General features: G+C 42.4%; 1 protein-coding gene across 2 annotated transcripts in view; it reads left to right on the top strand.

The window, feature by feature from the left end:
• Nucleotides 1-21,599, top strand: part of SP1 (Sp1 transcription factor) — an 82,017-nt gene that overhangs the window by 41,326 nt on the left and 19,092 nt on the right. The window contains exons 1-3 of one of the 2 annotated variants that reach the window (XM_056798121.1): nt 2,913-3,082; nt 3,850-3,998; nt 4,657-6,169. In XM_056798121.1, the coding sequence (XP_056654099.1) occupies nt 3,076-3,082; nt 3,850-3,998; nt 4,657-6,169 (1,669 nt within the window). In that variant the 5' untranslated portion in view covers nt 2,913-3,075. Of the gene's footprint in view, nt 1-2,912; nt 3,083-3,849; nt 3,999-4,656; nt 6,170-21,599 lie in introns of those variants that run through there. The other variant, XM_056798120.1, reaches the window with a different exon arrangement.

The following is a 21,599-nucleotide window of genomic DNA, read 5'->3' as shown; positions in this document are numbered from 1 at the left end:
GTTTTCTTATGTTTGCCAGTTTGGTGGGGATGAGGTAGAACCTCAGATAGTTTTTTCATTTGTAATAATTCCTTTAATTGTTAGTGATTTTGAAACATTTTTATATGGCTATTTGATAACTTGGATTTTTCCCTTTAAAAACTTTTTTTCCCTAATCTTTGACCTTTTTTTTCTTTTCTACTAGGGAATGGCTCTCAGTTCCTAAGATAACTTGGATATAAGTCCTTTTATCTGAGGAACTTGCAACAAAGCTTTCCCCCAATTACCTGTTTCCTTATAATTTTAACTTTGAAATTTTATACAATATCTCTCCATTTTTGTCTTATGTGATTATCTTGATTATTGCTTGTTTAATCATGAAATCTTTCTATCTATATATTTGAAGGGTAATTTTTTCTGGGCTCCTTTAAGTTACCTTTTTTTTTTAACCTTCACCTTCTGTCTTAGAATGGATACTAAATTCCAAAGCAGAAGAATGGTGAGGGCTAGGCAAATAGGGGTAAGTGACTTGCCCGGAGTCACACAGCTAGGAAATATCTGAGGCCATATTTGAATCCAGGACCACTCATCTCTAGGCCTGGCTTTCAATCCATGGAGTCACTTAGCTGCCTCTCCTTTAATCTGCTTATGACAATATCTTTTATTTCTAAATCCTGTAGCTGTTTGGAACCTATCCTGGCATATATTATATGGTATTGTTTTTAATTTGTCAAACTGCTTTCCAGTTTCTCTAATAGTTTTTGTCAAATAGTGACAATGATTTTCTTTCTTCCATTCATTGGATATGAATAAGATTGAAAGCAGAAGATGAGAATAATCCAAACTGGGGCTGAGATAGGCATGATTCTTCTTTTTTTTTTTTTTTAAACCCTTGGGGCAGCTAGGTAGCTCAGTGGATAGAGCCAGGCCTGGAGACTGGGGATCCTAGGTTCAAATTTGACCTGATACTTCCTAGTTGTGTGACCCTGGGCAAGTCACTTAACCCCAATTGCTCATTCTTCTGCCTTGTAACTGATACTCAGTATTGATTTTAAGATAGAAGATAGGAATTAAAAAAAAAAAAACACCTTACCTTCTGTCTTAGAATTGATATTGATCAGTAAGGACTAGGCATTTAGGGTTAAATGACTTGCCCAGGGTCACACAGCTAGGAAGTATCTGATGCCATATTTGAACCCAGGTCCTCCAAGTAGCCAGACCTGGCTCTATCCACTGAGTCCCTTAGCTGCCCAACGGCTTGATTCTTAATAGGATCAGCAGACAAGGAGATATTAAGGCTTTTCCATGGCTCTTAAATAATTTATTTAATCAGTGTGCTTATTTAATCAAAGGAGCCTCACCCTTAGATAAGTATTTACTAAGCACCTATTAAGTATTAAATTGATCAAAAGACCAGTGTTAAATACTTCCTCACTACTCTGAGGGGCTAGTTTTCCAAAGTAAAAGAAAACTTGTACCACCCCAAGTACTGAGAAGAGCCCTCAATAAACTTATCAATGATCAGTAATGACACTTCTCTCCTACAGGCAGTTCCCAACTGTGCTCAGGAACCCTAGGCAGAACCCTAAGCAGGGCATTCTCTTGCTCATTAGTCCTCGGCAGTTTCCTACAGCTTTTAGGGGACACTGAAATGCTTGCTGCTTTCTTCCTTACCTCCTTCCTCTCTCCGATCCTTGTTTATTTTCTTCCTTTGGGTAAATAGTCTTTCCTCATTCAGGCTTTCTTAACTTGGAGTCCATGGACTCCAGGGATTTCATCATAGCTATGTGTAATGGCCGATTTTAGGCATTCTGAGAAGGGATCCAGGACACAGAGGTAATGTGGACTATTCCATGCTTATGTGACCCCCTAAACCTTGCTCTGTGGAGGATCCCGAAGATAATTTAGTGCAAAGACGGGAAAATAGAGGAAGACCGGCGAGTACCCGGGCAAACCAGGGGTAAAGCTGGGGCAGGCAGGAAGGGGGGGGTAGGCGCATGCGCCTGGCGCGACCTCCAGCTGTCCCTCACGGCGGCCCCCCCCCCCGGGAAGGCGGGGGTGGGGGTGGGGCGCTGTCGGGCGCTCCAGTCTCAACTTTTCCTCTGTACTGGCTGAGGTGGAGCAGGAGAGCCGAGGGATGAAGCGGAGAGGAGGAAGGGGGCAGGGGGGGGTGTCCCCACACTCCGCCCCTGAGGATAGAACCCCGCCGCCGGCTAGTTTAAGGATCGTGAAGACGCTTAGGTAAAAAAACAACATGGCGGCAGAACAGTATTGGCACAACCCCCATTCCCTCCCCAGTACAAGGCGCCACTGGCCAACGCCCATTGGCCAATTTAGGGCGGTACCCGGCTAAATCTGATTTTTCATTGGTGAACGGGATTCAGAGGAAGGCCTATTTCGCTCTTTCCAGCTCCGACTTCCCCCACAAAACTTATTTGGTGGTTTATTGGTTGGCCTGTCCCGTCAATGTAAATTTAGTCCCGTCCAGTTCTAGGAATCTTCCAATGACGACTTGCTTAAGGGCATTTCTGATTTTTGATTGGTCGTCTTCATATTAAATCCCTCCCCTCTCTGCAAATCTGTACTTTGCCGACCCGTGTCCTGAACTCTGATTGGTCGTCCCTCTCGTCAGTTCTACAAAAATTGTCCTATCCGTGCCGCGTACGGAGCCCGCCTGGTTTTTGATTAGCGTATTTACAAGTCCGTCTTTCAAAGGTCCCACCCCTCCCCTCTTATATCATTTCTTATTGGACTTTCGAACTGGAGGGCTGATCCTATGAGGCGAACGCCAGACACGTAACGCCCTTCCACACAGCGAGTACCACCCTGGAAGGCCAGAGATCCTTCCCATTGGCCGCTCGATCCGCCTCTCTTCCTTAAGTCCCTCTTTTCCCCCTCCTTCATTGGGCGGGGCAGTGGCGGAGGGGCGGGGCCTAGGCCGGGCTTGTGGCGCGCTGTTCCCTCCTCCTCACCCCCCCCTCCCTGTCCGGTCCAGGTTCGCTTGCCTCGTCAGCGTCCGCGTTCTCCCCGGGCCCCCCCTAACCCCCCCCTGCTGCAGGACCCCCCCCTCCCTGAGCTCGTGCCCGCGCTGCCACCATGAGCGGTAAGGATCCGTGCCCTCCACGCTGGGGGCTTGGAAGCGGGTGAGGGGGCGCGCGCGCGGGCCAACCGGGCGGTCCCCGCCGAGAGGGGGGGCGGGCGGGAGGCGGCGGCGGCGGCCTTGGTCCCGCCCGGGGCGGAGGGAAGAGGAAGGGACGGAGGAGGGAGCGAGCCGGAGCCGGGGCAGTGGCGGGGCCTCCGAGGGGGAGGGGGGATGGGCTGCCCGCCCCGGGGGAGGGGGCAGCGCGGCCTCGCCCGCCCCCTGCCCGCCCCGGCCACGGGGGACGGGCCTCCCCCGGCCGCCGCCCGCCCGCCGGGCGGCCCGCCCGCCCCAGGCTCCTCCCGCGGGGGCGCTGGAGCCCCGCAGGCCCCGCCCGAGCTCTCTGTCTCCCGCCTGCCCCAGGGCCGCCGCCGCCGCCGCCCCCGGCCTCCACCCCCCCACTCCTCCCACCCCACCCCCCCGCGCCGCGGTGCACCCCCCCCCCCCGCCCCGGGGCACCCCCGCGGGCCCGCCCTCGCCCCGCCCCGCTCTCCGAAAACGCCTCCTCCCCGCCCCTAAACCGCCCCGGCTCCTCCTGCCCGGGGACCCCCACCCCGACCTTCCTTCTGCATCTCGGCCGCCGCTGGGCTCCGGGCCGGCTGCCCCTTGCCCCCCGCGCCCGAGATGGCCCGGGAGGCCAGGCCGGGCGTCCTCGGGCCCCTCTCCCCCTTCCTCCGCCGCCGTCCTCCCCGGCCGCCGCTGACCACTGGGGCTTCTCTTGTCCCTCCCAGACCAGGACCATCCAGTAGAGGACATGCCCGTCGTGGTGAAGATTGAGAAGGGCGTCGGCAGCAACGGCGGCGCCGGCCCAGGAGCCTTCTCCCAGACTCGGAGCAGCAGCACGGGCAGCAGCAGCAGCGGTGGGGGCGGCGGCGGCCAGGTGAGGGCCCGGAAATGGGGGCTGTGCCCTTGGGGATGGAAGTGGCAGGGTACTGAGCCGGCAGGTTCTTTAAGGTGTGGGCTCCAGGGCGGGAAGGCCGGGCAATGAGGAGGGTTAAGTGACTAGGCCAGGGTCACCCCGCCAGGAAGTGCCAGGCCAGAGTGGAACCCAGGACCTCCTTGTCTGGGCCTGGCTCTGGTTGCATGGAGCCCTCTAGCTGCTCTGATAGAATGTATAGATATAGCTAAGACACAGAAAGAAAGATATTTTTGAAGCCCTGTCTCTGTCATAGAATTAAAACTGTGTATTGGTTCCCCAGGCAGAAGAGTGGTAAGGGGGGAGGTGACTGGGGTTAAGTGACTTGTTCAGGGTCACACAGCCAGGAAGTGTCTGAGGACAGATTTGAACCCGGGACCACCTGGCACAATCCACTGAGCTGCCTGGTTGGTCTAATAAGATATTCTTAATATTGTATGTGAGTGAGTGCTGCCTCTTGGTGATAGCTTCCTGGGTGTCCCGCAGAACCTTTGTGTACTTGCCTGTCTCCTGTGATGGTTCATGAAGCTGTGGGTTGTGTTTGGTCTCTTCTTGGTGCTCGTGTATAACTGAAGGCCCACACGACCCATTGCTAACCCTCCTCCCTTTCCTCTCTGACCAGGAGTCCCAGCCATCCCCGCTGGCTTTGCTAGCAGCCACTTGCAGCAGAATTGAGTCTCCCAATGAAAACAGCAACAACTCCCAGGGCCCAGGCCAGTCAGGGGGCTCGGGTGAGCTCGATCTTACGGCAGCCACACAACTCACCCAAGGTGCCAATGGTTGGCAGATCATCTCCTCCTCTGGGGCTACCCCTACCTCAAAGGATCAGGGTGGCGGCAGTAGCAATGGCAGCAGTAGCAGCGAGTCCTCCAAGAACCGGCCTGTCTCTGGTGGGCAGTATGTAGTTACCACCACCCCCAATATTCAAAACCAGCAAGTTCTGACAGGACTTCCTGGCGTGATGCCCAACATTCAGTACCAAGTGATCCCCCAGTTCCAGACTGTTGATGGGCAGCAGCTGCAATTTGCCACCACGGGGGCCCAAGTGCAGCAGGACGGCTCTGGTCAAATTCAGATAATCCCCGGGGCAAACCAGCAGATTATTACAAATCGAGGGAGCGGGGGCAATATCATCGCCGCTATGCCAAACCTGCTCCAGCAGGCTGTCCCCCTCCAAGGCTTGGCCAATAATGTCCTCTCTGGACAGACTCAGTATGTGGCCAATGTCCCAGTGGCCCTGAATGGCAATATCACCCTGCTGCCTGTCAACAGTGTTGCTGCAGCCACCCTGACTCCCAGCTCCCAGGCAGTCACAATCAGTAGCTCAGGCTCTCAAGAGAGTGGCTCCCAGCCTGCAACCTCAGGGACAACCATTAGCTCTGCTAGCCTGGCAACCTCACAAGCCAGTTCTGGATCCTTCTTCACTAATGCCAGCAGTTACTCATCCACAACCACCACCAGCAATATGGGTATTATGAACTTCTCCACCAGCGGAACCGCCGGGACCAATACTCCAGTCCAGACGCCCCAAAGGGTCAGTGGGCTTCAGGGATCAGACTCTCTGAATGTGCAGCCGAACCAGACTGGGGGGACACTCCAGCCCAACCAACAGAAGGAGGGAGAGCAGAACCAGCAGTCTCAGCAACAGCAGCAGATCCTCATCCAGCCTCAGCTGGTTCAAGGGGGACAGACTCTTCAGGCCCTCCAGGCTGCACCACTGCCAGGCCAGACCTTTACAACCCAAGCCATTTCCCAAGATGGTCTCCAGAACCTCCAGCTTCAGGCTGTTCCCAACTCGGGCCCCATTATCATCCGGACACCAACAGTGGGGCCTAATGGGCAAGTCAGTTGGCAGACTATTCAGCTGCAGAATCTCCAAGTACAGAACCCCCAGGCTCAGACAATCACCCTGGCACCGATGCAGGGTGTCTCTTTGGGACAGACTGGCAACAGCAACACCACCCTTACACCTATCGCCTCAGCTGCCTCCATCCCTGCTGGCACAGTCACTGTGAATGCTGCTCAGCTCTCCTCCATGCCAGGCCTCCAGACCATCAACCTCAGTGCATTAAGTGCTTCAGGAATCCAGGTGCACCAGCTGCCAGGCCTGCCACTGACCATAGCAAATGCCACAGGTAAGGAATGAGATGTTGATGTTGTAGGGCTGACCTTGGCACATGAGCGGATGAGCTCCAGCCTAGGGATAAGACTATTTTCCAATTGCTTGCAGAGACCTGTCTGGCCAGCCCTTCTGTCTAGGCAGGTTTATACTAAAGAATTTACAATGATGTCTCCAGATCATTTGGAATTAAGGATCAGCAATCATGCTCTGCACCTCCAGTGCATCTAGATTCATTTTCTTTTTAGAATACGACTTCAGTTACCTGGAAACCCTGAATCATAGTTTCTCACATGAAGACATTTAGAGCTGGAGGAGACCTCAGATCAAGTCCTTTTAGGCCAGTTACAGAAATAAGAATTAAGTGACCTGCTCAGGAGCCACAACACAAGTCTCCTGACTCAACTTTAGTGCTTTTCCTTTGATTAACTGATTTTCTTTGGCTGTATTTAATGAAAGATCCATATCACAAAAGAGATTATTCTGAGGTCAGCTGTAGGTGGCACACAGCAGATTGAGAGTCAGGCCTAGAGACAAGAAGTCCTGGGATCAAATCTAGCCTCAGACACTTTCTAGCTGGGTTACCCTGGGCAAGTCACTTAATCCCCAGTGATTACCCAGCTCTTACCATTCTTCTGCCTTGGAAGCAATACACAGTATTGATTCTAAAATGATAGGTAAGGGTTTAAAAAATATATTATTTTTTTTAAATTTTTTTATTTAAACTCTTACCTTCCGTCTTGGAGTCAATACTGCGTATTGGCTCCAAGGCAGAAGAGTGGTAAGGGCTAGGCAATGGGGGTCAAGTGACTTGCCCAGGGTCACACAGCTGGAAAGTGACTGAGGGCAGATTTGAACCTAGGACCTCTCGTCTCTAGGACTGGCTCTCAATCCACTGAGCTACCCAGCTGCCCCAAAAAATATATTATTTTTAAAGATTATGCTGTCTATATAAAAGCATAATTTTAAAAAGCTTCCAGCAGGTTTCTAGGACCTGTAGAGGTTGAGCCCAATTTCTTATACTTTCCCCATTTGTAGTAGGGTGCTGTTGGGTATATATTGATCATGTCTCTGATGCTATTGCAGTTTTAGCCAGTAAAAACATTAAATTCCATTTAGTGTGCTCTACTCCTAAGGAAGAAAAAGGGAGTGTACACGAATACCTCTTAGAGGCCTAGTCAGTGAAGAGTTTATTAGTTAACCCTTGGTTAAGTAGGCTTTCTAATTCTCACATTCTTAGTGGTGTATCTTTGCACAGGAGGCATGTTAGGCATGTCCTGCTTAAGGAAGACTTAACTAGTACCCTTTTCATCAAGGTTTCACTCATTTTTTCCATGTATGACCAGAGCAGGGGCCTACTATCAACCTGAAAGCACGTTAGTGACTTAGTAGAGCCTTTTGTGCCCCAGAAAACTGTGGTTGGGACTTAGGTAGGATCAGTGCAAGGTGAAATGGTGGAGATAAGTAAGCCACAGGGCTCATTGGAGTTTGATCAAAACGAGTTCACTTGTTTCTCTTCTTGGTGTCCATAATGAACATATCTTTGGAGTTTAAAAATATGTTAAGGAGATTGGTGGGTGACAAAGTTAGTTTAGAGTAGAATTCATTAATTGTATTCAGTCATAGTGATGTTCCTTTTCCTATTGTTTACTTTTTGGGAATGTTCATTTAAAAACAATTATGGATGAAAAATACTAAAATTCCACCAAATCATTGAACTTTGAGTCTATTTAGAATAGTTAGGTGCTGTATATATTACACAATTTACTTTAGAAGAAGAAAGATGCCATAGGGGATGGCAGGCTGGCCTCAGAGTCCTGAGGACCTGGTTTCAAATCCTCTCTGAGGTATCCTAGCCATGTGACCCTAGGGAGTTCTCTGTGCCTAGCAGTTACACACAAGTTGTTGATCCTTGTCAGTAGTAGAAGGAATTTCCGCATCAGGAAGTTCTCTCCAACATTAGGCCTCTGCTCCTTGAAATTATTTACTTTTATTGGCGACCACCATACTTCTTTCATTGTAGTTTGAGAATTCCAGGAGAGGACTGCTAATTGTTCCCTAGCTTGGAAAGTGTATATCACCTGTTTAAGATAATCACACTTTAGACCCTTAAGATGTACTCACTTTCTCAGTTCAGTGAATTGGATATTGTTTGGGATCAAAACCCTATTGCTGTTCTCTGTAAAAAATAGTCCTAGGGCCATTCCAGCTCTTAAAATTCTTGGAAAACTCATTTTTAATTTCTCTTGGTAATATGTCTCCACACTCATTTTACAGATAAGAAAATAGAGGTCATAGCTTGCTCACCGTCTCATCCATTAGCACAAAGAGGTGGGACTAGAACCCTGAGCTCTTTTCTCTTTGCCCAGGAGTTCTTTTCCTTACCCTTCAAAACAGATTTCAATTTCTTTTACCTTAGAATAAAAGGAGGAATTCAGATACAGTTTTAAGATTACAAAATTGAAGTATATCTTTGGTTTGTTGTTTGTTCCTTTCCAGTCCTGTCTGGGCTTGCCTTTTCCTTCTCAAGCTCTTTTTTTTTTAAACCCTCACCTTCCATTTTGGAATCAATACTGTGTATTGGCTCCAAGGCAGAAGAGCGGTACGGGCTAAGCAATGGGGGTCAAGTGACTTGCTCAGGGTCACACAGCTGGGAAGTGTCTGAGGCCAGATTTGAATCTAGGACCTCCTGTCTCTAGGCCTGGCTCTCTATCCACCGAGCCACTCAGCTGCCCTGCTCTAGCTCATTTTTACAGATGAAGAAACTGAGGCCAACAGGGTTAAGTAACTTGTCTAGGGTCACACAGCTAATAAGTAATTTGAACTTCCAGAAGTTCAAAGCCTGACTTCAGGCCAGCCACCATTCAGTGGGCCACCTGGCTCAATTTTAATATTTCTGATTGGCATCATACATTGTGCAAGTAAGAGAATTTGGAAGTGGAGAAATTGAAAAGTTATGAAAAAGCTGAGTTGCGTGTAGAAGTCTTTAGGTAATATCTATTAAAGTTTTCTTTGTTCTTATGCTTTTCTATTAATATGTTCAGGGAAAAGCATGATTATTTTTAAGTTTTTTTAATTTTAAAAAGTTTTCAACTTGGGCTCTGGATATCAGTAAGAGAGACTTGTTATTGCAAAATCCCCCTGCCGTAGGACAGAGCTTCTATGTTATTGAGGGTCTCTGAGCTAAAAATAAGGGGTCACATAAGGTTATCTTAATGAAGGGATGGAGCACCCAAAGGCCATCTTGTGGGTGTTGAAATTTAGTTTGCTTCATGAGTGGTTACTTCCAGAGATATTTGATTCCTCCATCTTCCCTTCTAGTTAGTCATAGTTGTGCAACATTCTGGTTACCTCTAATTCATCTGACTTTATCCCCCACGAAGGATAATAAAGTCACTTCCTGGAAGCCTAGTGTTGTTCAGATGTTGCCTGGCTGCTATGAACTGGGTTATTTTATCTCTTTCCAGGGTATTTGGTTGTTTGGCTGTAAAATCAAGCAGTGCCAGTTCTCCTGTAGTGTGCGGCCCACCAGGCTGGGGGGCTATAGCTTGGTCACTTTAGGGTCTCCTCTTAACTTGCTTCTCTGTGTGTGTGCTGGAGGGAAGGAGAGCCTGGGGACCCAGCACTCCTGTCTTTGTGGTTGCTCTGCCCCTGGTGGGTGGTGGTTGAGGAAGGAAACGCCTCAGATGCATCACCCACTAAATTGGGGTTGGTTTCCAGACAGTGAAGTGATCTGTGGGGCCTGGGCCTCTCCTGCATTTTTTTTTTCCATTCAGAAACAGAGATATTTTTGCTAGCACCCGTCTCTGTTCTCATGTAGAAACTGTCATCTGTTCCTTTCAGTTTGAACCTCTTCATCTTTTCTCAGCCTCGGCTGAGAAACCCTTAAAAACTTTTGCTTGGCCTCAGCTTGGAGAGCACAGACTGAGGCCTGGAGTCTGGATGACTTCCTGGGCTTTCAGCCTTATAAAGAGTTGAAGAGTTAGCTAGGCTCCAGCTGGAAAAGAGAACATATTTCATTCCGTGGCAGTAAGAAGCACATTTCAGCCACTAAAGAGAAAATTTTCTCATTTGTTCAATCTTCTTAGTGGCAGGAAAGTGGCCCTTTTTCCAAGGGAACTTAAAGAATGTGATACCAGAGCTAGTTTGCTTGCCAATGCTGTCAATAGACTTGGAGTCATATTGCTGAGACTTAATTAAAAAAAAAAAAGGTGTATTTCAGCATTCACTGGCAAGTTATTTGAAATACCAAAAATAGAGCCTTCATGGTTGATTCTTTTACCCAAAGTCACACCCCAGAGATTTCCCATATTTAAGATTTTTTTAACATTAACTTTATTTCTCAATGTACTCCTTCCTCTCTATAGAGAGCTATTCCTTATAACAAAATATAAAAAGGTGTTTGTGGGAGGAGCAGGTCAGCAAAATTAGTCAATCAAATCTGACATGAGATTCTATATCCAAAATCCTTTACCCCCTCAAATAAAGGAATGAAGTACAGCTAAAGCTTTTACACTTAAATTTTTTTGTAATTCCCCTCTTTCTTTTTAGAGAGCCATCTCATGTTACAGTAAACCTTTTTATTTAAAGAAAAAGAGGAAAAGAAAAAATCATTTAAACAAATTTATACATTGAAAATAATGGACCTCTCACCCCTACAAATAGTGGAAATTATTTTCCATTTTAAGTGACAAATGTTTCTTCAGTTGAACAAGTGAAGTTGACAGCTTCCTTCAAAGACTTCTTGGGTGCTGCTGAATATTTTTTAGGGTGATCAGCTTGTTCCCAGTTAACAGGGAGCCTAAGATTTGATTTTGGTTTAGTAGGAGAACACTTCTTTAAACTCAGGTGCCCTAATTCAGATGGAAAATGAGTGGGCTAGATTAGAATTCAGTGTGTGAAACCTTTTTTTATTGGCCCTGTTTACTCCCAGTGACTTTCCGGTAAATGACATCATCTTTAAAGCATATTACATTGTGTAATGTGACCGTTTTAGTTCCTTATTAAATGACAAGAGCACACAGTTATGCAAGGGGGCACAGTTCTCAAGATGTGTCTCAGGCTAAGGCTTTTTTTGTTGGTATCAGCTTGGGTTCTCTTGTAGTCTAGAGACTGCCCACAAGAACTCTGGTCTATCAGATTCTTTTCTATCATTAAACATGTTTTAAATTCATCAAACAATATTAATTTGTTTTTAACCCTCTGGGACACTCAGTGCACCTTTTCTCTAGTACTAAACAGGCTTGTTATGGGAGTGTGCTTCCATTTCTCTCGAGCATTCCGGGAAAATTCCACAAATATTTAGCAGTGGCTTATAGGACTTGGTTTTGCTGTTTTGAAAATTTAATTGTCTACACTGTAACAGTTTCTCTGATGCTATGCCAGTCTTGTAGAGACCATTTCCCTTAATGATAGAGGATGGCAATGAGGATGGCAACAACTAGCACTTGGGGCTTTGAGGCCTTTAAGAGTTTTATATACATGATAGCTTTTACACTAAGCTTCACAACACTGTGAGGGAGGTAGGCACCACACTTGGTATTGCCTTTTTCAGCTGATAATTGACAGCTCCTGAAGAATGTGTTTGAAGAACACAATTGAATTTCTCTGCTAAATAAGTCTTTCCGGGTTGGTTGTAGCTCTGGACTGCTCTTAAATTTGTTCTTTTGCTCCATTGTCTAGAAGAGTCTGAGTTTGCAATGGTTTGTGTGACTTAGAGAGATTGGAGGAGTATTACTTGTTGGACAGGTTTTTGATGTGCCTTTCAAGTATCCTGCATTATTTACTAGGAATTTCATTTTCCCTCCAAAACCAAACAAAACTTCCTGTAGTAAGCAAACAGTACCATCAGTTTATTTTGAGCTAGGAATTAGAATATGAAATGCTTCGTTCTTTAAGTCCAAATTAACACTTACCTTTGAATAGTTGAGAAACTGGCTTAAGCTGTAGAAATTTTTGAAGAAAGATCAAAACTGGTTTCTCTGGGAAATCTCAGATGGCTGTTGGCCATAAATAAGATGTGAGATAAAGAATTTTTTGAATACTCTTGATGTAGATCCTTGTACATTCTTTAGTATGAACTTTAAAGTTTGACAAGGCAGGCAGGTATAGTGAAAAAAGTATTGGTTTTGGAGTCAGAAAACTTGGGCTTGAATTCTGGGTGGCTTTTGGCAAGTCATTTCACATTTCTCACCCACCATTTCTACACAGATAAAATGATGGGGAGGTGGACTTAACTTTAAAATCTCTGACCTCATGAGTGACTGTTCAGAGCGCTTGAATGCTTGTCAGTAGGACTTAATTACAATGCCAGAAATACACTACAGCCAAAAATAGTGGCAGAGTAAGAGAAAGAGACTCTTTGGATTTGGAAGAGACCTTCGAGATTACCTTGTTCAAGGAGATCTTTTTTTTTTCCTGGCAGATTAGGAAAGAAGGTCAGAAAGGGCTTGCCCAAGGTCATCCTGTGAGTGACTGACCTCCAGGGGGCCCCACTCCTGGTTTTTCCCATTTCCCTTCTTTTACTTACTATTGCAAATACTAATAAATAGTCTGATAGCAATGATAGCTGTTATTTGTGTAGTGCTTTCAGGTTTGTAGGACAGTTTACATTTGTCATCTGATCCAAAGGCAAGAGTAATCAGAGAAACACAGTCTAGATCCTTTGCAGGTCAGGTTATCTCATTAACCTAAAACCCAAAAGGACTAATTTTAATTTTATCTGTAATTACACTCTTATCTATTTATGTATATTACTTCTTATTGAAGTGGCCCAAACATGAGGTGTGAAGGATCATACAGAATGGCAAAAGATAATTTTGGGGCTTAGATCAAATGAAGCTTCTGCAGAATTGAATTTGGTTGGGCTTGCTATGATTTGTGTAAAAGAGTTTTTGCAATTCAGAGGAATGTCTTCTGTTAGTGGGTTGTTTTTTAGGTGCTCTTGAGCCATTCATAGCAGGTTTTGTTTGCCTTGTATGTGTTATTTTTCCTGTCATTCTGGAAATCACTTTCCAGGTTTTTCCTTTTTCTCCATAAGCATTGCTTTCTTCCTTTACTAACAGGATAATAGGCATAGACTTTAACCACTGCAACAGCATACCCAAGATTCAGTTTTATCCAGACTTGTACACAAAAAGGAGAAGTATGCTGTTTATGGTATAGAGGTGGATCTAAAAATACTATGCTTAGACTCCTTTGCAATTTGGTCGAATTTAAGGTACAAATTTATTTTCATTTTGCCCAAACCTTGGGGAAGGTAAGTTCTTTCTGATTTCTATACTTTGAAATGTTTTTCAAATACTATATAGACTTTGATATTTTTAAGAATATTTATTGACATTCATATATGTCTTTTAGGTGCATTATCTTTAACTTTAAATGGAATCCACAAAGCTACAGGATGTTCATGATTCAATTAAACACACGTTTTTAATATACCAAAGTTTGGCATCTAAATGCTTCAGGCAACTAAGTGGTAGAGGTTTAATTGCAGCTTGTTCCTTAATAATAATCATTGTTCTATCTTGTTTCATTGGTTTAGATTTTTTTTATATTTCCTTAAAAAAATTTTAAGTCTGATTTTGTTTGATAACCTTTTTTAAAAACATCGGATTTATTTCCTTCTCTTCCTCAGCCAGTGAGTTAATTCTTACAAGAAAGCTTTTGGGGTTCAGTTTTTCAGTTCAGCCAATTTACCAACACGTTAGTAATAGTGATAGCAACAACCATCATTTATGTAGCACCTAATATGTGCCAGACACTGTGCTAAGCACTTTGTAGTAGTTATCTTATTTGATCTTCACATCAGCCTTGGGAGATAGAGACTATTATGTAATCCCTGTTTTATAGATGAGGGAAATGAGGCAAACAGAGGTAAAGGGACTTGCCCAGGGTCACACAGCTAGTAAATGACTGACTGAGGTTTGATTTGAACTCAGGTCTTCCTGACTTCAAGCCTGGTGCTACATCTCTATTACACTACCTGGCTGCCCACCATTTGGTATATTCCAGGCCTGGAGTTCCCCCACCTCTTTATTCTTAACTTACTTGAGAGGATCAATGGGCCAGTATGAAAAATGGCTGAAAGTAAAAGTAGCAGAAAGTTTTCTTCTTAACTTGGAATTTTCTACTCCTGAGGGCCATGTCCATGATTGAGAAGACCATGACTGTTAGATTTATATTTCTTCTACATGTCCTTTCTTATTTTTCTAATAGAAAATAGTTCTTCCCTTAAGATGGATATGCCTGGTTTTCCCTTGACTCTTTTTCTCTGTTCCTAGTTATATGTAAATTTGAACTAGATCTTTAATAAGTATATTCCAATGAGAAGAGAAAGGGAACTATGGCCAGTAGGCTGAGTGGCACCAAAACCTTTTGAATTTACAGAATTAAATAATTCTTTTCTCCTTAATTGTAGAAAGGATCTGGTTCATCTAGGCTCATCAGATTATAACTTTAGAGTTTTGCTGATTAGGGAGCTTAAGCTTTGAGGGGGCAAGTAAGTGACTTGCCTGAAGTTATACAGCTAGTAAGTGGAGGAGTTGGTATTAGCACCCAGGTCTTCCTGACTCTAGATCCAGCACTCTGTCCACAATGCCATGGTACATCTTCTGTATCTTTACTGTGATCCTTTATTTTTTAAATTTATTATCTTTATTTTTCAAGTAGCAAGGTTTTTAAAAATTAATTTTTTCCCATCCCTCTACTTTCTTCCATTGAATAAGTTTTAAAAAACTTTCAATACATATCAACATAATCTGACAAAATCTGATATTAGCCATTTCCAATAATATGTCTCTGCAATTTACTGCGGTACCTCTCATCAGAAGGTGAATGGGATGTTTCCTCTTCATTCTTTTGTATTTAAGTCTTTGTTAATTTATTTTTCTCTAGAAATGAAACTGTCCATTTCTTGTCATATTCCTGCATTCATATTCCACAGTTCAGTCATTTTCCAATAGGAAACAACTCCCTTAACTTACAATTTTAAGGATAACCCCCCAAAAGAACTGCTATAAATATTTCTGGACTCAGATTCTTTTCCTCTTTATTTTATTTCTTTGGGGTAGAAACTTGATAGTAATATAGCTGGACCAAAAGGGTATAAAGACTCGCTTTCGGCATAGTTTCAAATTGCTGTCCAGAATGGGCCAGATCAATTCACAACTCTACCAACAGTGAACTTGTTTCTGTTTTATTACTGTCCTTCTGCCATTCATCATTTTCTCTTTTGTCATCTGATAGATGTCAAATGGAACCTCAACCTCTTATGACAGAAGGGCCAGGGTTAGACAATCTGGGTTAAGTGACTTGACCAGGGCTATACAACTAAGAAGAGTCTAGAGCTAGATTTGAACCCACGTCCTTGTGACTTCAGTCCTGGTGTTCTATCTACTGAGCCATCTAGTTGCCCCTGAGCATTTTCTTTTTGGTAACTGATTGAAAATTATTTATTCCTATCCTTCAACTATTTATCTATTGGGGAATAGTTCTTCGTTTTATAAAATTGAATCAATTCTTTATATATCTTCAAAATGAGACATTTTTCAGAGAAATTTATTGCAAAGACTTCTCCCAGGTACCTATATCCCTTTAATTTTTACTTTATTAGTTTTGTTTTAATTTTATGTAATCAAGACTATACAGTTTTTTTACTTGTTAGTCACAAATCTTCCACCCATATTTCTGAAAGGTATTTTTTTCCCTTGCTCCTTTTAATTTGTTTATTCAGGTTATTTACCCATTTGGCTTATCTTAGTGCATGATTTGAGGTTTTGATCTAAATGTAATTTTTTTGCCAGTTTGTTGTCCAGGTTTTCCAGTTGTTTTTGACACACACACATAACTGAGATCTTTGGTTTATCAAATACTGTACTTACTCTGTTGTATTCCTAATTTGTTCCACTGATTGACCTTTTTTTTTTTAACTTAAACCAAATAATTTTAATGATTACTGGTTTTTTATAGTACAGTTTGTGACCTGATACTGATAGGTCACACTTATTTTCATTATTACCCTTGAAATTCTTGACCTTTTTGTTTATCTGTATGAATTATATATTTTTTCTTGCTTTATAAAATATTCTTTGGGGAAATTACTATACCACTGAATAAGTAACTTAGTAGTAGGTAGTATAACATTGCAATTAGATAATATTGTCAGTTTTATTATATTGGTTCACCATACCCATGAATGATTAATATTTCTCAATTATTTAGGTCTTTATTTTTCAAAGAGTGTTTTATAAATTAGATTTCCCTAATAGTCCCTGGGTAAATCTTGATAGATTTCTCTCCTGGACCTTTAATCCTTTTAAAATAATTTTATGTTGACTAAAATGGCATCTTAGAGTAGTTTAACATATTAAACTAATCTGGGAATTGTATGTATATTTCTTAGCCTGATTGAGCAAGATGATGAGATCTGGCACATAGCTTTTTTTAAAATTCTGAATATCTATAGGTAGTCAAGTAGCACAAAGTTTAGGATAAGGATTATTGCAAGCCTGAATTATACAAGAATACTTGTGATGGATGATATGTGTTCAGCATGCTTTCAAAGTAAATCATTCTTCCATAACTGGTAATTGCTTTTTGTCTTGTTTTAATTACTGAGGCATAAAAGAACCAAAGAAAGCAAAGATGGATTGTTCTTGGAAAGCATTTCTCCTTGTTGGGATTTATTCAATGACCCCCTGCGGTCCAGAGAATTTCATCCTCCTGTCATCCCAGACAATGGATACCTCTCATCTCTAGATTGTTCAGATGCTTAGAGAGCTATATTGTGGCCTAGCGTCTTGGCATTGGTGATGGAGCTTTTACTCAAATGTAGGCAGGTCATATCCATCTTAATCAAATCATTAATGTTCTCTCACATGCTATTTTGAAATGGACGGGTAAGCAGATCCAGATGCAACAAGATTTTTGACTATCCATAGTTGCCTGACCTTTTTCTGATTTTGCAGATTGATCATCTAGTTTAAAAAATATAAAAAATGGAGAGACATTGACTTCATAGTGAATGTTAAGTTGCAGATTGTCATAAGAATTTATCATTTGAGTGCCTAATTGCCTTTAATCTACCCCATTTGCCTTTTTGGCATAAAATAACTTCATTACTTTACACACAGAAGACTCAAACCAGTTCTGTGGTTGAAAATCATATTCAGATTCCCTTTATACTTTTGTTTATGCTTTATTTACTTCCTTCAGAGCCCCTTAACTGAGAATTCTTAACTTTTTTTGTGCCCGGGACCCTTTTTGCCAGTCTGATGAAGCCAATAGATTCTTTCTTGTATAAAAATCAGTATTAAATGCATACAATAAAACACATGAATTACATTGGAAGTTTTATTGACACTATTGAGGAAGCAAATCGTTCAGGGATCTCAGATTTAAGAACCCCTGGCCAAAAGCTTTAGCTGGTAAGGACAAGACTAATAAATACAGTCTTTTCTGGAAAAGTCTTTTCTGATGTTCTTCCAGCCCCCTGTAAATAACATATCTAGGATTTAAACTGGAAGCCTCTATGGGGCTATGGAAACCCAGAGCTTTGATTCTCTGTTAGCACTTTTTACAAGACCGTACTTGTAGAAAACAAAGATACAAAGATCGTATTTGAAAAGAAAAGCTTGCTGTTTAGTTAGGAAGTCAAGAGTTCAGAGGCTTTTCTGGCCCTATTTGTGCAAACCCCTACCAGGCCCATCTAAGCAGCTGTTTTCTAAAGACCGAGATGGGAGCAGATGATGAAACCTAGAAACTGTATGAACAGTTCTATTTATAAATGAATCAAAACTGTTTCTGTCTAGTTCCCTCTACCAATCTCCATCCAGTTATGTGAGGCAGGTTATCACCACCAGAATCGGGAGCTGGCCAAAATTGTGGGTGGACCTCTTTCGTCTCTTAATCTGCCAGTTGTGATGTGAAAGAAAGTAATTTTATAAGCACATAATATAAAACAAATAAAAGTTACTTTTTTGCTTTTTTATTTTTGAAATGGCTATTGTCCTAGATATGAAATCATACACAAAGGCAAACTGAATCTTGCACTCTTTTTGCACATTTTCTGTTCTCAGTTACTTCTCATAACCTCTGTCCTTTAAGTGAGTTACTGAGCTGTGAACTTAGTGTTTTCTCTGATGAAATTGAAGAATGAGGTAACCCGGTTTCAGAGCCTGGCAGTGACTGGCAGGCAAACCTCTATGAGGAAGAAGCCTTGTATTGAATGAGATTTTATTTGGTATCTAGTATAGGGAATTTTTCATTTCACCAGAGTAATAAAATGCTCAGTTCTCTTGACTTGGGCTTGATGTTCCAATTTGTAAATTATGTGCCTCCTTTTTTCTCCTTTCCTACCCTTAGGCTCACCCCTTTTTCTGTAACTCCCCTCCAATAAGCAGGCTATGTAGAACGGGAGAGGTTTTGAATGTTGGATTCACAGTTGAGTAGAAGAGACTGGAGTTGCCTATCTGCAACTATCTGGAAACTCAATCTAAAGGCATGGTGACCTTGGTTGGATTTTTGAGGCTTTACTATGAGTAAAATAAGAATAGTAATGCTTACTCTATTACTCATGGAGATGTCACATAATGTCTGTTAAAATATTTAAAATGTCTCTTATGTATTTGTACAATTGGGGGGTATGTATGTCTGTCAGTTCCTTAATTCCTGAATGTGGCCTGGGCAGGGAATTCTGCCAGACTTCATACATGTACAGCACAATATCACATACAAAGTGAATTTTTTTTAGTTTTTTTTTCAATTGTACGTAGAACCAATTTTGGGCAATTGTTTTCTGAAGTTTTGCAATTTAGATTCTTTCCTTCTGCACCCTCCCCCTAATAGTCTGATATAGGTTATAACAGTGCTTTCATGCAGTACCTATTTCCATATTCCCCATGCTGTGACTGAACACACACACACACACACACACACACACACACACACACACACACACACACACGGAACTCATGAAGGAAATAAATTGAAGGATGGCATGCTTTGACCTGCAATCACATTCCAACAGTTCCTTCTTTGGCTGTGGATAGCATTTTTTTTTTCATGAGTCCCTTGGTGTTATCTTGGAGCCTTGTTTTTTACTGATAATGGTTCAGTCTTTCACAGTTGATCATTATATATTTCTGTTCTCCTACTTTTGCTCACTTTACTTTTCATCAATTCATAGAAATCTTCCCAAGTTTTTCTGAACTCATCTTGTTAATAATTTCTTATGGCATAATAGTTTTCCATTGCAACCATATACCATAACAAAATATAATTATTTTTGATGGTGTGTTTTAGAAGAAGAATTCTATATTTATCCATGGGACTTTAAAAAATAAATTCTAAAGTAGGACTATAAGAGAAGGGATATAATCACGTTTTGGAAATCCCTTCAATGTGTTGAACTTTTACAGAGTTACTTGCCCACAAAAAAAAAATCCAGCACTTTATTAAAAACAAAAACAGCAACTTATTTAAATTTCTCTCATTTCTTTCTTCTTTTTTTTTAAATAGGGAGGAATATGAAATGTTTCAGTCCTTTGAAATTACAGATTTGTATTTTTCCCTTTTGGGGAAGAAAACAAAGCTAAATAAATTATTTTGTAATCTTATATTTTTCTGTAAAGCAGTGTTCCTCAAGGGTTGTCCGTCCTAAATGCAGAACTTTAATTTCTGATCAGAATGACAGCATATTATAAATTTCAGTCTATATTATGGTTAGATAAGAAATGCAGAAAGGGAAAAACAGACATAACCTACAAAATGAGTAGGACAGATAACCCAGAATTCTTTGGTTTCTAGTGACTTTGTACCCTATTGCCACTGCTTAATTGTCTTTTTGTAACTAGTCATAAGCTGTCCTTTCATTGTCAGGCCATAAACTAAGGGACTGTGACTACCTAGAAGCAAAAGTTTCCCTCCCTTTGCCTTACAGTTAACTCTTGCTGATATGTTCTAAAGTTCCCTTTAAATTGATTCCATTTTGATATCATAAATATCTGTGCATTTGAGGCCTTGAGAGAGGGAAAGGAGTTAGAATGTAAGGAGTCCAGTTGCTCAGAGCAGTGCATATGAACCTCTTGAGTTAAGAAGAGGGTTTACACCTATAAACCTAAGCCCTAGCAGCGACTGGTTAACATCAGGATTTCAGAATATCAGTCAGCTGTCTGTAGAGTAGCTTGGAATGAGAGCAGATAGGGCAGGGAGACCAGGCAGGCAGTCATACTGTGATGATTAAGAGCAAGAACAGCAGGGAGGGATGAATCCAGAGACATGTAGTTTAGTGTGAAATCAAGATCTGATTTCAGAACCTGCTTCTGCTGTTTATTGAGTGACCTTGAGTGAGCTGTGTCACCTCCAAGTTTCGGTTTCCTCTTCTGTAAAAGGATGGAGTTGAATATTACTGTACTGTGAGAAGCAACAATGGTGAATAATTCAGTGAAACCTGGGAAGGCTCACATGAACCCATGCACAGCAAAGGAAGCAGAACCAGAGTAGTGGGTTCAGTGATGACAATAGCATAAAGGAAAAGACATGAGAAGACTGAGCACAGTGACCAGTGGTGACCTGAGGCCTAACAGGAAGCTCCTTCTTGGTAGAGAAGCTATGGACTACAGGTGCAGAATGAGCATATGTTGTCAGATATGGCTAATACGGTGACTTGTTTTGCTTAACTGTAATTTTTTTTGTTACGGGGGTGCAGTCTATCTGCGGTGTTGATAGCCATTGAGAAAAGATGTGAAAGTTAAAAAACAAACCACAGATAAAGCATTTATTTAAGAAGTAAGATGAAATAAAAACCGGAGGTTAGATTAACTGACCACCATGGCCCCTTCCAGTGCAGTGACAAAGGGCTTGGTTTTGGAGTCAGGTGGTGATATGGGTTCAGATACCAGCCCAGTCCGTAGTCAAGTCATGCTCTGGGCCTCACTTTCCTTGTCTGAAAAATGAGAGAACTGAAGTTCTTTCCAGCTCTAAATACAGACATTCTTCTGACTTTCTGTTCTAATGAAGATGTGGTTTTGTGAATCCTTTTATCTGAACTAGTGGGAGAGAAGTGAGGAGGGAGGTAGGATTCAGAGCATTTGGATTGGGAGAAGGGAGGGAGAAGTAATCAAAGATGGCTCTACAATGTTTAGAATAACTGGGAAAATGGTGGTGCCAATCCTAAAAATTGAGCAGGCAGGAGGAGTTGGAGGTATTGAGTTTGAATGACAGAGACCTAAGACTTGAGAGGTTCAGAAGCCACTTATTGCTTCTGTCATGACTAGAGATATAAATATGATAGTAATTTGATTCAGTATTATTGTTAAAGTCATGGAAATGGATGAAGGTCCCAAGGAAGAGGACAGAGAAGGGTGCTACTAACCAAACCTTTGTGGGACTACCGCATTTAAGGATTTAGGGAGCAGGAAATAAGAGCAGAGAACAAACACCATCAG

This window comes from Monodelphis domestica, chromosome 5, assembly GCF_027887165.1.
Source record: "Monodelphis domestica isolate mMonDom1 chromosome 5, mMonDom1.pri, whole genome shotgun sequence".
Lineage (NCBI taxonomy): Eukaryota > Metazoa > Chordata > Mammalia > Didelphimorphia > Didelphidae > Monodelphis > Monodelphis domestica.
The sequence above is the reverse complement of the archived record's forward strand: the minus strand, read 5'-3'. Positions and strand labels throughout refer to the sequence as shown.